At 47.0% G+C, this 14670-nt stretch overlaps 1 protein-coding gene across 1 annotated transcript in view; it reads right to left on the bottom strand.

Moving 5' to 3' along the window:
- LOC125946722 (uncharacterized) overlaps nt 1–8289 on the bottom strand; it is a 40514-nt gene extending 32225 nt beyond the window's left edge. The window contains exons 1-3 of the mRNA XM_049670596.1: nt 8206–8289; nt 6836–6942; nt 4001–4169 (exon numbers count right to left, since the gene is read on the bottom strand). Of these exons, the coding sequence (XP_049526553.1) occupies nt 4001–4099 (99 nt within the window). The 5' untranslated portion in view covers nt 4100–4169; nt 6836–6942; nt 8206–8289. The remainder of the gene's footprint in view (nt 1–4000; nt 4170–6835; nt 6943–8205) is intronic.
- Nucleotides 8290–14670: the final 6381 nt, after the last annotated feature.

Genomic DNA, 14670 nt, shown 5'->3' on the forward strand with positions numbered 1-14670 from the left:
CCGCGAACATAGCTGCGTGGTTGTAATTTTATTCGAGCTGCAAGTAACGAACGCGAGATATGAAAAAAAAAGAATAAAAGCAAACAAAATGAAAGCACTCTCGGACGTACTGCCTACGAATGATCAATTCTGCAATCAGGACAAACTTATGAATGGGTCGTAATTAATCATCAGAGGCTACGGCGACGCCCACCGTTTCCGATTATACAAAAAATATTCAATTGGTATCTCGGATATCTTACCATACCGCACCGCTATATATATATATATATATATATATATATATATATATATATATATATATATATATATATATATATATATATAGGCAGCTGTTTCTGTTTGTTAAATATGTATAACAAAGAAACAGAAACAGCTGCCTTGCGATGGTTTCTGTATATTTAATGTTAACCACTGACCCTGCCAACTGTTCAGATTTGCGCCGCATTATCTTTGTTCATTTCTGCGTTTCTAAAACCAATTCATGTACGCTTTACCTACGCTATGCTGTTAACATTTATCTACAACGTATTGAACACAAAATGCCACTGCATGTTTCGTAAGAGAAGCGAAGCCCTCAGCCGCGTTGGCACTGACTACAATCAAAGCGAGCTACTTCACGTACAATCTCCATCACGTTTTCGCAGAGCTCCATTTATACAGCATTCACTACTTTTTAAGCGAACAAAACAGCATCAAAGTACAAGTCGTCGTACAAACCGACGTGGTCGAAAATGCTTTTAAACGCATGCGCATAACTACAACGTCTCATACAACATCATAACTCGCGCTACCGATTTATAAGTTTATATTATTAGTCTGCATAGCGGTAAGATTAACACAGCTGCCCAAAGAAGCATCAAGAAAGAATTGTTTTTAGCGGCATTGCAAATGGTACGACAACGGTCACTCACACCTGTTCGCGAACGAGAACTGAAGGCGACTTGAAGAGCGGTCAGCTGAGCTAACTGTTCGGAGAAAAGTTGTGGCTATCGGCTTCTGTTATTTAATGCTTCTGTTAAGTTTAGTTTTGGATCGCAGTGCGACTTGAAGGGCTGTCGATCAGCGGAGCTATAACCGTTGAGAGAAAAGTTGTCATCGGGCTTCGGTTAGTTACCGCTTCTGTTAATGTTTGGATGGCAGTTTCGGCTTCGACCTTTTCGTAACTGAGAAATGCTGAAACGCAGACGGCCTTTGCACCAATCAGTTTGAAGGATTGGTTGCCGGCCCTAATTGCATGGTTGGTCCATTTGTGAGAAGCACGCGTTTTCGTATATGATCGCGTCGAAGTGCACCGAACGGATCGCAATTTTCTGGCTGTGAAAGCGCGCATCGTCACTCTGGAAGCAGACGTGCCAGTTGTTGTAGCAAAGATGAGCACGCCGATCTGCGCAGGCTGTGCCGCCTCAGGCACCAGTGAACAGCAACAAACAAACAAAATGAGCTGATACGAGGGAAGCATGCATTTCGCTGGTCATCGCGCTTATGCACGAGTAATCTTAACGTGAAACATGCAAAAAGGAACAAAATAAGACGAACGCACTTCCATAAAAACACTGACGGATCCGTCTAGGACGCGTGAGAAAAAAAAAGGCGAAGGAAGACGTAGGACGCTCCTTTTACCAGAGCTAACCATAGGGCTACCAGCGGACAATGCAAGCTATTCACAGTGACTTGCGAAAAAAAAGAAAAAAAAAAGGCCCCGCGCAGTACGTACGTTGCCGCAAGAAAACTGGGTCCGGGATGCAATCGGGATGGAAGTCATCTCATTATCTAAGGCGACCGGCCAATGACAAAGAGCACTTATGAAAGAAAATATTTTTGAATCTGGCCCCTGCATCGGCTGTTTCTGAACCACCTGTAAGGCACCAGCCCTTAAGCGAAAATTTTAACGCGATAGCGTTTAGGGCGCCGTGTCGCAGAAAATCCGGCGTCGGCAACCGGCGTGTGATCGCGGGTGGCGGAGAAAATCATCCAACCACATCGACCGCGCAGGCCCTCCACGTGCTGCAAGGTTTTGGTGAACAAAAATTGAATTTCTCACAATGAAGTCAGTCAGAAAAATGGTAAAGTACGACTTTACCATTCGGCGTCGTATTGTAATTTGAATGTACGAGAAAACTTAATGCTGCTACCAGGAAACTCAAATATTTTTACCAGACCTGCGCGCGTCGGGGCAATAGCAAACAATTATTAAAATAATAAAAAAAGGTGCTAGGGCCTTCACATTTTAATATAAGACCACTTACATTGCCCCTGAAAAAATGTATTTCCAGCAATGCATATTACTTTAAAAGTGACGCCGACTTTAAGGGGATTGGTGTAAGCTTGGTTTTTGTAAGCTGGCTTTCCCACGTTCATTGTTGCAGTGAATGAAGCCTACTTGGCGTATGCGAACGATGCGATGCGAACGGGTCCCGATAACGCTATCGCGTTCTGCTCTCTTTTTCATAATGCATGGTAGTTAATTTAACCAATTAAACGGAATGTAAAAAACGCTCCGAGGAGCGCCACATGACCGCAAACAATGCGTCACTGATTTAAACCACCTGCGGTTTACCGCTTCTTTTTTATTCCTTGGCAGAAAATACGTTAAACACCGGGTTTCTATCTATCTATCTATCTATCTATCTATCTATCTATCTATCTATCTATCTATCTATCTATCTATCTATCTATCTATCTATCTATCTATCTATCTATCTATATATCTATCTATATATCTATCTATCTATATATCTATATATCTATATATATATATCTATATATCTATATATATATATATATATATATATATATATATATATATATATATATATATATATAATCTGTCTGTCTCGTGTGTGATATTGTTCCTCTAGGTATAAATTACGTCCTTTTATCGAAGTCCGCTGCCATATTACATCGGGCATAAATTCGTCATGCACAATTCTGTGGCAGACAATAAGTACGATCAACATGCTTTGATTTTTGCTTTGTTCTACCGCGCTTTTTCTTTTCTTCCTTTTCAAGCGAAGCTGTATAGGGTCACAAGTGTCGGCGGCGGTGGTGCCGATTCTGGTGATAGTGCAGAAAGGATCCAAGCTCAAAGGCACATACCGAGGACAAAAAAAAAAAGAGAAAGTAAGAGATAAAGAAAGAGAAAGAAAGAACGAAAATCGCTAGCCCTTCCCCTGTCGAGAAAATGGTGGTAAGCGAAGCTTGTCGTGTGCGTACCTGACATACTACTTTCCCTTCCCTTTCCTACTACTTTCGTTCCCTTTCCTTCTACATTTCTTTCCCTTTCGTGCAACATCTCCTTCCGTTGCGTTGTACGTTTCCTCCCTTCGATGTATACATTTAATAAACGTTGGTTTTATTACCGTGACATGTCGTGAACTTTACGCTACCGTGACGAAGGTCACATACACACACGACAAGCTTCGCTCACCCTCATTTTCTCGACAGGGGAAGAGCTGGTGTTCTTTTTTTTTTTTTGCCTTCGCTCTTCTTTCTCTTTACACCCCTTGCTCTACCAACTTCCGCTCGATCTAGGTTCACGTCAAGTTTCTTCACCGGTTGAGACACTCACATTCATCGTTGTCGTTTGAAGTTTTCCGATCAATGCACCATTTTTTTTTCGTCGCAACTTTTGCTCAGGAGTCAGAAGTTTCGGGAAACATCTTGGCCCAATGGCTGCCTTTTTGCCTTGTTTTGAGCTATTCACCCTGTCGCTATCTGCCCTTAAAAAGCGTTTTAGATTTTTATCTGTGTGTGCTCGCGCGTGTATATGTGAGCATTTGTATGTATTACGCTAATATCGTCGTTTCGGATAAATTTGCACAAATCTCTTGTTCACGGCTTCGTCTCGAGAATGCCCGTAGGAAGACCCTCGATGCTCTTCTTGGGCACTCTTCTAAGCCTCCGTGATTAAATAATCGATTCGCTATTGGCCTGACTGGCTGGTTGGCTGATAGATCGCTATCTTTCTGTACTCGGCATGAAGCAAGGACACACTTACGTTGTAGGTAACGTGCATGCCGAATTCTTTGCGCGCTCCTGCTATGGCGAGCCGTTGCGCGTTGCCGATCCTCTTGCCAAAACCCGGAACCTGGGACATCTCTCTCGGAAGGGGTTGGCGGTGCTCTACAACCTGGAACTCGAAGGCCGTCGACGGCTCTGGCGGCTGCCTGCGATTGGTTAGGAAAAAAAAAAAAAAGTTAGAGGCGTCTCACTGCGTGAACGCGGGTTATGCGCAAGCGTATGGACACCGCGAAAATGCACAGGGAGCACGGCGGCGTCGAAGCACAAACAAAAAGGGCGCGAACGCGGCGATTCTCTTATCTACCTTTAGGCGCCTCCCTCCCCCGGCACTCCATCGCTTCCCTCGCGGCGGCAAACTTAATCGGGGCATCTACGCCTGCGCGTACAACAAACACAAAAACATGACGTCATGACCCGATGCTTCCTTCACGGCGTTGCTAAGCAGCCAACTATGGGAAAGCGTTCCGGCCTTCTTACATGTCCGATATCTACCTTCTCAGCGATCTTAATGTGATTTGTATAGCGCTGGCCAACACTGGAGGCCGTACAAACGAAGACGTGATTGTGTGAGCGAGGTCGTAATGCGGGCGTGGCTGTAAGGGCTCGAGTGAGTGATTTATTGCGATGACATCGGAAATGTTGGCAGCTGTTGTGCCGCTGGATACTCCACAAACTATAGATCGTTCAATGAACAAAGGATAACATGAGGTGCTTTGAAAAAAACTACTACAAACGAGCGATCCGGCAATGAAGGAAGCACATTGCGTAAACATGATTAATCAACAACCGTAACAATAGAAAAAGGTAGCGAACAAATCAATCTATAGGGTGTTCATTTTTAAGTTTTACGGAATTAAAAAAAAAAGGTCACCTGTGGCAGGCAGCATAATTCTTATCGTTGAGCTTGGTTGTTCGATGAGGCGCACATTAGTAGCACGAGAAATCGAAACACATATTCAACTAAGTAATAAAAATGAACTAATTACCTTCTTAATTACTTTACGACACACATTGCAATTTACGAATTGTTGCCGGTGAGCTTGTCAGGCGTATCCGCTTGGAATGAACTTCCGGAAGAACATCAGTTTAGAGATATGCGCCATCAAACTCGACGTAAAAATGCACTGTTGTTCCACTTTTTACCAAACTGCTGTTTTATACATTGAAGCACAAGAGTAACTGGAACGCCCATGTATTTCATCTCCCACTTTGGGTAATAATATCTCGAAACTGGTGTCATCCTGGTAATTCATTTCAAGTGGATGACTCTTGCGAACTCACCGGCACAATTCGTAAATTGCAATATGTTTCGTAAAGTAATTAACTAAGAAGTTCATTAGTCAATTTTTTTTAAAATATGGAATATGTGTTTCGATTTCTCGTGCTACTAATGTCCGCCTCTTCGAATAATCCAGCTCAACGATAAGAATTATGCTACTTGCCACAGACGATTTTTTAAAAATTCCGTAAAGCTTAATTATGAACACCCTGTATAACCCAAGCAGAATGCTGCGACACAAGAACACTAAAAAGACATACAACGTGCTACAACGTCACTTTTAAATACAAAGTCGCTTTCAGTAAAGCAGCTTATTAAACCTTTTAGAGCTGAACGCTTTGGTGATGCCTTATTTCATGACCCAAGCAACTTTTCTAAGCTGAAACGACGATTATCAAGGGTGACCGCCTCTGCCTTTTCAAATCGCATCATTCTGTTCAAACTTAGGACAGGCTAATAGAGTGTGTTTTACATTCTCCCATGAAGGTGCCGCACGAGAAACGAGGCATAGCTGAACGACATATTCGATACAAAAAAAAAAAAGGGGTACTTGTATACGCCATTTCTAACCTGATACGACGAATGATAATGTCTATGCCGCGGCCAGCATCGCCAGAGATAGGAAACTGTAGATGGAGGTCAACTCTATACAGAAGAATGCTCCTAGAATTCGTGTCAAATCGATAAACTTGTGTTATATATATTTGTAAAAGCGTGGTTGTAATGATGTCCACATGCTTGATTTTGTTGTTTTCTGTGTGTTCTTTTTTTTTCACTTCACTTTTACTTTTTTTTTACTTCTCTACACGCAATAGACTGGGCAGATCCAAATAAAAAATTTTGAGGACACTGAAGCTTCGCCTTTAAGAGTGGAACGCGATAGCATTCAAAAATCCCTGAATGCTTGTCAGGCTTCCCGGCAACTGCAGCATTTTTTTTCTCCACCTTCGCCTCTGAGCGCCGCTGCCTTTTTACGCTGCTGAGGAGGCGAGCGCCATCTGGATGGTGTTTTTGCAAGTAACCTACCCGGGCGTGCCGCTGTTTGTTATGGTAGAAATGCTGGAAAAAGGGGTTTCTGTTTAAGTTCCTTCGTAACAGATTTATGTTTTCTCGTACATTCAAATTACAATCAGACGCTATATCATGTCTGTAGGTTGTGGTTAAATCGTAATTTACGATTTTTTCTGACGGATTTTACTTTGAGAAATTCAATTAATTCACTAACGCCTCAGTACCACGCGGAAGGCCATCGTGGTCGGGGTGGTTCGGCATGATTCACTCAGCCGCGGACGCCGACGCCCTCGTATACGCCGACACCGACGCCGGATTGTCTGCGATCGCGTTAAAATTTCAGTTGCGAGACAGCCGCTCGTGTCACCCACTTCGTCTCTTCTCTGAGCGCTGAGTTTTAGCTTGTAACCATCAATCAATCCATGAATCAACCCAAGTCTCATCACCACACGGTACACACCTGAGCGATCGCACTGCAGTCAGCTCAGGCGTATCATGTGGACCTATAGTTTATTTACTTACCTTACTCGGATGTGGAGTCGCTTACTCGCCGAGTAAACGTAGCTGCAGGTCTCTCACACAGCCGAGGCACGGAGAGAACAACAAGGAAGAGTAGCTGTGACGTCAGCCTGGAAAGAGTGCCGAGAGGAAGCACTTGCTTATAGTGGTGCTGGCTTACACGTTTCAAATGGAGTTCTCATAGATTCAGTGAATTCCTAAGGGACATTTACCAAAGTCTCGATTGGTGGGTGCAATTTATCGTGTCGTCCGCAAGGGGTTGCAGAAACGTTGCACGTCAAGTGCTGCGCTTCCTATTTCTCAGATGACGCTGCCGTTCCATGCGCGAGGGCGTGTATTATCACATGGAACTTGTCGTGCTTTGGAGCTTTTCTCTCTTCACCGGAAAAAAAATTAACACACGATGTCTACCTGGGTCAAAAAGAAATATCGCTTTGACGTCTCCTACGATTCCCTACAACTCCCTAATTGACAGCTTAGCAATTGGATCATACTATTAAAATGTATAGCTAGTTTCTCGAAACAACTAAATGGATGTTAGAGACTAAGGTCCCGGTTTTCCAAATGCACTCCGAACGACAGGCATTTTACTTATTCAGGTAGAACGACGCGTCCATTTTAACAGCGGAGCTGTTTACGCCGGCCGTTATTCCGTTAGTCGTCCACAAAAAATGTGGGCCGTTCCTGGCGGTTGTGCAGAAAGGGTTCAAGCGCAATGGCACATACCCCTGTGAACTAGCGAAGCTGAGCCTGGCTAAGTCTAGCTAAGCATAGCTGGGACTACTTAAGATTAGTCAGTCATCGATATCCAATAAATAGCTAATCGCTAATCGATCAATAATCAATAAATTCCGGAAAATGCTGGGGATGACTTGGTAGTGCTTAGCCTAGCCCAAATACGTAGCCAATACCTTGCGATAGCCGATCGATAATCGATCGATAATCGAGCTAATCGATAATTGATCAATAATCAATAAATTTCGGGAAATGCTCAGGATGACTTGATAGTACTTTGCCTAGCCCAAAAGCCAGGACTAGCTAGGTGCCCATCAGCTCCGCTGTCTCTTTAGCATTGCGCCGCCAGTCCAAGCTACGCAATTCTTTTTCTTTTCTTTTTCAGACATTCATGCATTATCACCGGGACGACCTGTATTCGGGCAACGAGTAAACGCTTGCTTCGAGACAGTCGAGGACATCGATGAACACGCAACGTTTCCTGCAAGATGTGTTACCACCGCTCGCTAGGCCATGCGATGTGGCGCTGTTGTCGATATTAAAAGTTCTAAAGCCCGGTATTTAAGAATAAGGCAAGCTAAAACCAGTGTCCTTCAAGGAAAGTATAGAGAACCCTGCTAAAGCTACCTATTACTTACTCTTCAAGTTCCCGGAGTAAACGGTCACCCTCGTCGAGTGGGTCGCAGGGGCTTGGTGGAGCGAAGCGCAAGGCAAGCTGCAAGGGTCGACTGTGATGGAGCTTCACGAACTGCCACTTCTTATATACATTAAGCGAAAAAACAATTGAGAATAAATCGCTCCTACGTGGAGGTCATAAAAATGCATTCGCTGGCGCCTCGCACGTCAGTGTTGATCTAATGGGGCGCCTTTCAGACTGCACTGCTGGCTCGCTCCTCCATGCTTCGTGTCGAACAATGGCACGAAGCATGGCGTAATATCCCGGATTCAAATCTATAACTGGATAGGACCTCCTCTGGAACACGCAAGAGACTCAAATCAAGTATGGGTTGTATCGATAGCGAAGTTTTCAAATCGAATTGAACGGGAATATTCGGAAAAACACGCTCTTCAAGCTATACGAACTGAGTACCCAGTATTTGTTACGTTGTAATAAGAGGACGCGAAACAATGAGAATGTAGACCAGGACAGCAAAGAGTGTCCTGGTCTCACTTGATATTGTTTCCCGTCCTATTACACCATAATGCGTGAGAGCCAACTAGCCCAGAAACAAGTCATGATAGCCAATATTTCCTCATTTCTAAAGAAAGCGAAACATAAAGTTTGCGTGTATCCACTTGCTAAATTAAAGCTTATTTACATTATTTGATGCTGGCATGTAACGCTCTGCATAACCTGTTGTTCAGATCAACTTAGGTGCTCGTAAATTATGAAAAAAAAAGTCGCAGTTTTGCCCGAAAGGCGAAGCATCGATTGCGATAGCAAATTAGTGGACAGCTATACGCTGTAAGGATAGTAACTTTATCGGCCGCATAAACTTGTAAACATATGCATAGTAAATAAATTAACAAGCATGGTGACACGCGCGCACAAGCAAACATGAACTCATCTCACTCGATGACCGCGGAAACTGACTGTCAAAACGCTGGAGTGAGTCAGCCCAGCAGCAGCAGCGAGCGAATTGAGCTTCGTGCCGGCGCTCGCATTAACGCTATCTTAGCCGCGAAAACACAGGGAGGTCGGACTGTGCCCCCGCCGCAGATGGCTTTGAAGATGCAGCGCGCGGGCGGGCGCTCGCGGCGCGATTGCCGGCTCACCGTCCCACGCTTTCACTCGCACGCACAGCATACGGCGCGCGGCAACGATTTTATCGCCCTTGGTCTTTATAGGGAACCTCACGGCGACGATGACGACAACGGCGGAATTTCGCCTAGAGTAACCGTATAATTGCTCTCGCAATAAAATAATATTTCAGTTATCTGGTCCACCATGACAATGACAGTAAAGAAGCAAAATAAAAAAATAAAATAAAAACATCACTTCACTACATGCATGCGAAGTGTTGGGTTCGTTTGGAGAAAAAATGTCGCAGTTTCGCCCAAAAGGCGAAGCATCAATTGCGATAGCAAATTAGTAGATTGGTATACGGAGTAGGGATAGTAGCTTTATCGGCTGCACAAACTTGGACACATTCGCTTACTAACTGAATTAACAAGCCTGGTGTCAGTGTGCACAAGCAAACATGAATAGATCACACTTGATGACCGCTGATAAACCACTGTCAAAACGTTGGCGCGGTCTATCGCTTCAACGGACACCAAGCGGCGAAAGCACAGCGCACACAAAGGTCAGAGCGGTCTGGAGACAGCCCGCACCGGCGCAAAGTACGCAGTTGTTAGAAGCGTAGAAGTCGCCCCCCCCTCCCTCCCGCGCTGCCTTCCCGCTTTCCTCCTTTCGTGTGGCAGATTATTTCGCCAGTTCTCCTTGCGCCCGGTTGCAAGCTACGCATTTGGTGCCGCAGCCCAGCGGTGTGAAGCAAGTATTTGAACGAGAGATGAAACGACACATTTTAAATACCTTTCAAAAGAAAAAGGAGCTGCAATAAATACAGTTCCGTTATTACTGTCATAATGTTAAACGCACGTGGGTGCGAGACCGCCTGGCGTGGTAGAATCATCATGCCGACCTCGCATTGGATAGTCTTTTATCTCCTAAATTTTCAAGGTTATACGTTGTCGCTTCACTGAATAAAGTACTATAGTATTGCGATAGCAATTATGTGGATACTTCAACTGGATTTCTGCCGTCGCCGTCGCCATCGTCGTCGCCGTCGCCGTGAGGTTCCGTATAGACTTCAAGGGCGATAAAATCGTCGCCGCGCGCCGTATGCGCGAGTAAAAGCGGGCGGGGGACGCGCGCTATCACGGAGAGCGAACGCATGGCGGAAAGCAAACGCGACCGTCGCGCGAAAGGCCGTGGGGGTATGGGAGGGAGGGAGGTGGGCCGCGCTTTGCTACGACACCAAATGCGTATCTTGCAACCGGGCGCAAGGGGAACTGGTAACGCAATCTCCCTCGCGAAAGAAAGAAAGCGGGAAGGCAGCGTGGGAGGGAAGGGGGGGGGTAGCTTCTACTGTGCCAACAACTATGCTTGTACTGTCTGTGGTGGCGGTCGCCCGCACCGTCTCTTATCTCCACACGGCTCTGACCATTGTATGCGCTGTGCATTCGCCGCTCAGTTTCCGTTGAAGCGATAGACCACACGAACCTTCGCTCGCTGCGGCGGCTGCGCTTGCTGCCAGCGTTTTGACAGTCGTTGTCTGCGGTCATTCAGTGTGATCTATTCATGTTTGCTTGTGCGCGCTGACACCACGCTTGTTAATTCACTTAGTAAGCGAATGTTTCCAAGTTTATGCAGCCGGTAAAACTACTATCCTTACTCCGAATAGCTCTCTACTACTTTGCTATCGCAATTGATGCTTCGCCTTTCGGGAGAAACTGCGACATTTTTTAACTAACAAAGTAATAAAGTACTACAGTTGAGCTTGAACCATCATCTATGACTGTCGTTGTGCCCTGTGGCGACATGTTTAGCCAACCCGTTGGACATTTGACGTTACTCTGGTAGGCTAAAAACGAAGCTGTTAGCAGAAAGGCGGACAACATCTGAACATAATTGTGTTCTTCATGTTTTATGCCATTTCTTAAATTTGCTTGAAAATATTATATGATCGGATAGACGCCATTTACGTCGTAAAATATAAAAGCACATCCAACATACAGCAGGGAAGCATGAAGCGTTTGTTAATGACTATATTGAATGTAGCGTTCCGTTACAAGGCATACAGAACATTATGCCAGCCCTAGCACATAGGTTGTATTTACATCGATATACAAATATCGAGTAAAAAAGTGTGTTTTAACCAGTGGAGGCTTGGTACCCCTAAAATATCCTGGCTACATAGCTGGTCAAAGAAACACTAAAGAAGCAAAACTGACGCCAAATTTTCAAAACATTTTTCGTCTTCGGCACTTTCCCAACCTCGCGTGGGCGTGAACTTCCAAATGTTACGTGAACATCCTAACCTTAAGTAAGCTTATGACAGCTTACCATAAAATATTGATGTTGGAGGCAAGTGTATACTGAAAGCTGGTTTCCCTCGCCCTCACGAAAGGCAGCCTTTGATCACCCCTGAAAGAAATGACACGCGTTTGCGTTGGAGGGTACGTGGTATAAGATTTACGAGAACACCTTTAATCAGCAAAACAACAGGAAGTTTACTTAATCGGCTGCTGCTTACGGCGCGGCCGCGCGGCCGCTGTATCTTGACAGAGATCTGCCACGTGGACCAAGTGCGTGCCTACGTGGGCCTCATCTTCAAAGCGATGTGGCCAAATTCAATGGCTTAGTGCAGAATCGTAGTAACGCGGACACAACACAGCCACGGAGGAAGTCTAATCGGTCTTGGCTAGTCCTAGGAAGCGTCGTTTGCGGCCCGCGGTGGGTACTTGTCTCAGTTTGCACACTTGTAGCGTTTGTTCCATGACCGATGGCCCTTACTTGCCGGCTTGAAGTGCACGGTCTCGCATTGCGGTGATGAACGGCCGCCGACGCCGCTGAAGCGACCATCATCGAAAAGCAGCCTAATAACAAATCTCTCCTGCTCGCCAAACGTACGACCTCCCAACCACCTCCGTCCGGGTAACGCGAACCGCTCGGAGCGCTCACCTGCTGAGCCGAGCATCGAGGAGCCTGTGGACGACCTCCTTCCATCACAGCCGACGGTAGTGCGCGGCAAACAGATGCAGAAAACGGCTCCACGCCTGTCGACACTCGCTGTGGCGGAAAGGTACTGTGATGGTCCGATGTTGTCAAGGCTCGTGCTGGTTTGGGTGCCTGTGTTCTCGTCACGTGTGCTATCCTTCGCTACTTCACAAGAAAAACCAGCTCTTGTCGAAACCAGAGTCGCAGCCGCTGACATCTTGTCTCGCGTGCACTGGTCAAGCTTCTGCGTTTTGGCCTCGTTTACATATGTCGGTGATCGTTCCTTGCGCTTGCGCAGTTTCTTAACTTCTGGTACAAGTGGCTCCGGGGAAGCGTCCGCGGTGATCGACGCGGCCTTGCGGGTTGCGCGGGCTTGGCTCGTAACTTTGCCTTGGAGAACCCTACGCCTTACTGACACAGAGTCGGAGACCGAGGGGGACTCACGAGAAACTTTGGCACTTGGCCGAGCGCGTTCCTGATCTCTGAAGCATGCGTTACCGTTCGATGCCACTGCGGTAGCCGGGGCGTCACCTCGCATTTCGGTAGCGGAGTGCGGCCGCTTCGACGACGGCGCTGCGACGCTTCCAGGTTTTTCTTTCGTGCTGCTGCGACGACTGGACGATCCCGATGGACGAATGGGAGGGCGAACAAATGCCGATGAGCCGAGCTCTCGTTGTGTCCGAGACGTGGGATTCATGCTGTAGTACAGCTAGTGGCCGCGTTCTCACTTTGCGTCAGAGCAGTGGAAGATCCCGAGGCACCTCTGTAGCTGCAGGTCTTTCAATAGGAAAGAAATCATCCGGAGGCAGGGCGACGGGGCTGGTCACGACGTCGCGAATAAACTGCACGAAGAGCGGCGCGTCAAGAAGTTTCACCTCTCTCTCGAAGCGTCGGCTCCCGTCTACTGGTGAAGAGCTCGAGCGCCTTCGCATGTGTCGTTGGAGGGACGCGCAACGCCTTCTATAAAGACGCCTCCTATATATATAGGAGGCGCTGGGACGCGTTCCACGCCAGCGTCTCGCCAGCGTCTCCAATGAATCGATGGAGACGCTGGCGTTTCTCACTATAAGCGCGCTCATTTCTGAGTGAGAAACTCTATTGGCGGGAGGCTGCGCCAAACGCGCGTCTCTTTTTGTTGCTGCTGTAGCAACGGCCAACGCCTTTGAAACGGCGCACGGCTGTTCCTGGCCATGCTTCTTGCGCGTTCGTTGTGGCGTCCGCTAGGCCGGCGCATGTCCTGCCGCCAGTAGCGCGCATAGGTATGGTTCGCAGAGAGACGTTGGCAGACCCACCGCGGTGGCTCAGTGGCTCAGGATTTTGCGCTGGTGAGCACGAGATCGCGGGATCGAATCCCGGCCATGGCGGTCGCATTTCGATGGAGGCGAAGTGCAAAAACACCCGTGTGCTTGCGTTGTAGTGCACGTTAAAGAACCTCAGGTGGTCAAAATTTCCGGAGTCCCCCACTACGGCGTGCCTCATAACCAGGTCGTGGTTTTGGCACGTAAAACCCCATAATAAAAAAAAATTGTCGCCGTTTCACCCGAAAGGCGAAGCATCATTTGCGAAGCATCATTTGCGATAGCAAATGAGTAGAGAGCTATAGGGAGTAAGGATAGTAGTTTTATCAGCTGTATAAACTTGGACATGCAGCAGCACCAGCAACGCGGAGAACTGTTGTCGACGCCGTCGGCGTTTTGCTCGCGTTCGCACCGAACGCGCGTGGCGTTTTTATATAAATACGCATTTGGTGCCGCAGCTAAACGTCGCCTCCCCTCCCTCCCTCCCGTCCCCCCACGGCATTTCGCGCCACGGAAGAAGTCGCGTTTGCTCTCTATATATGGTGATTGTAACGGAGGAAAGAGACGCAGCCCTTCAGGGAGCCCGGCGCAGAACGCGCGTTTGCTCTCCGACGTGCGTTCGCTCCCTGTGAAAGCGCGCGTCCCTTGCGCCCTTTCACTCGCACTTAAGCCCCAACCAGACGTACGCGTTGGAACGCGTCCGCAGGCGCCGTGCGCCTGAGAGAGATTGTGGTTGTGAAGAGGAAGAGGCAGAAAATAGCGCCTCTTCCTCCTCACAACCACAATCTCTCTCAGGCGCACGGCGCCTCCGGACGCGTTCCAACGCGTACGTCTGGTTGCGGCTTTACAGTCCGGAGCGCGGCAAGGGCTGCAGAAACATGCATCTTTTCTCTTTTCCTCAACCTCTACTACTACTACTACTACTACTACTACGATTTCCTCGCCGTTGAGGTCATACTGAACCTTCACGGCGACGACGACGGCGACGGCAGAAATCCGCTTTGGAGTGTCCATATAATTGCTATCGCAATAATAAGTGCAATACTAAACCACTTCACGCAGATTTATTCAGATACGACAAG

Source organism: Dermacentor silvarum, chromosome 7 (genome assembly GCF_013339745.2).
Source record: "Dermacentor silvarum isolate Dsil-2018 chromosome 7, BIME_Dsil_1.4, whole genome shotgun sequence".
Taxonomy (NCBI): Eukaryota; Metazoa; Arthropoda; class Arachnida; order Ixodida; family Ixodidae; genus Dermacentor; species Dermacentor silvarum.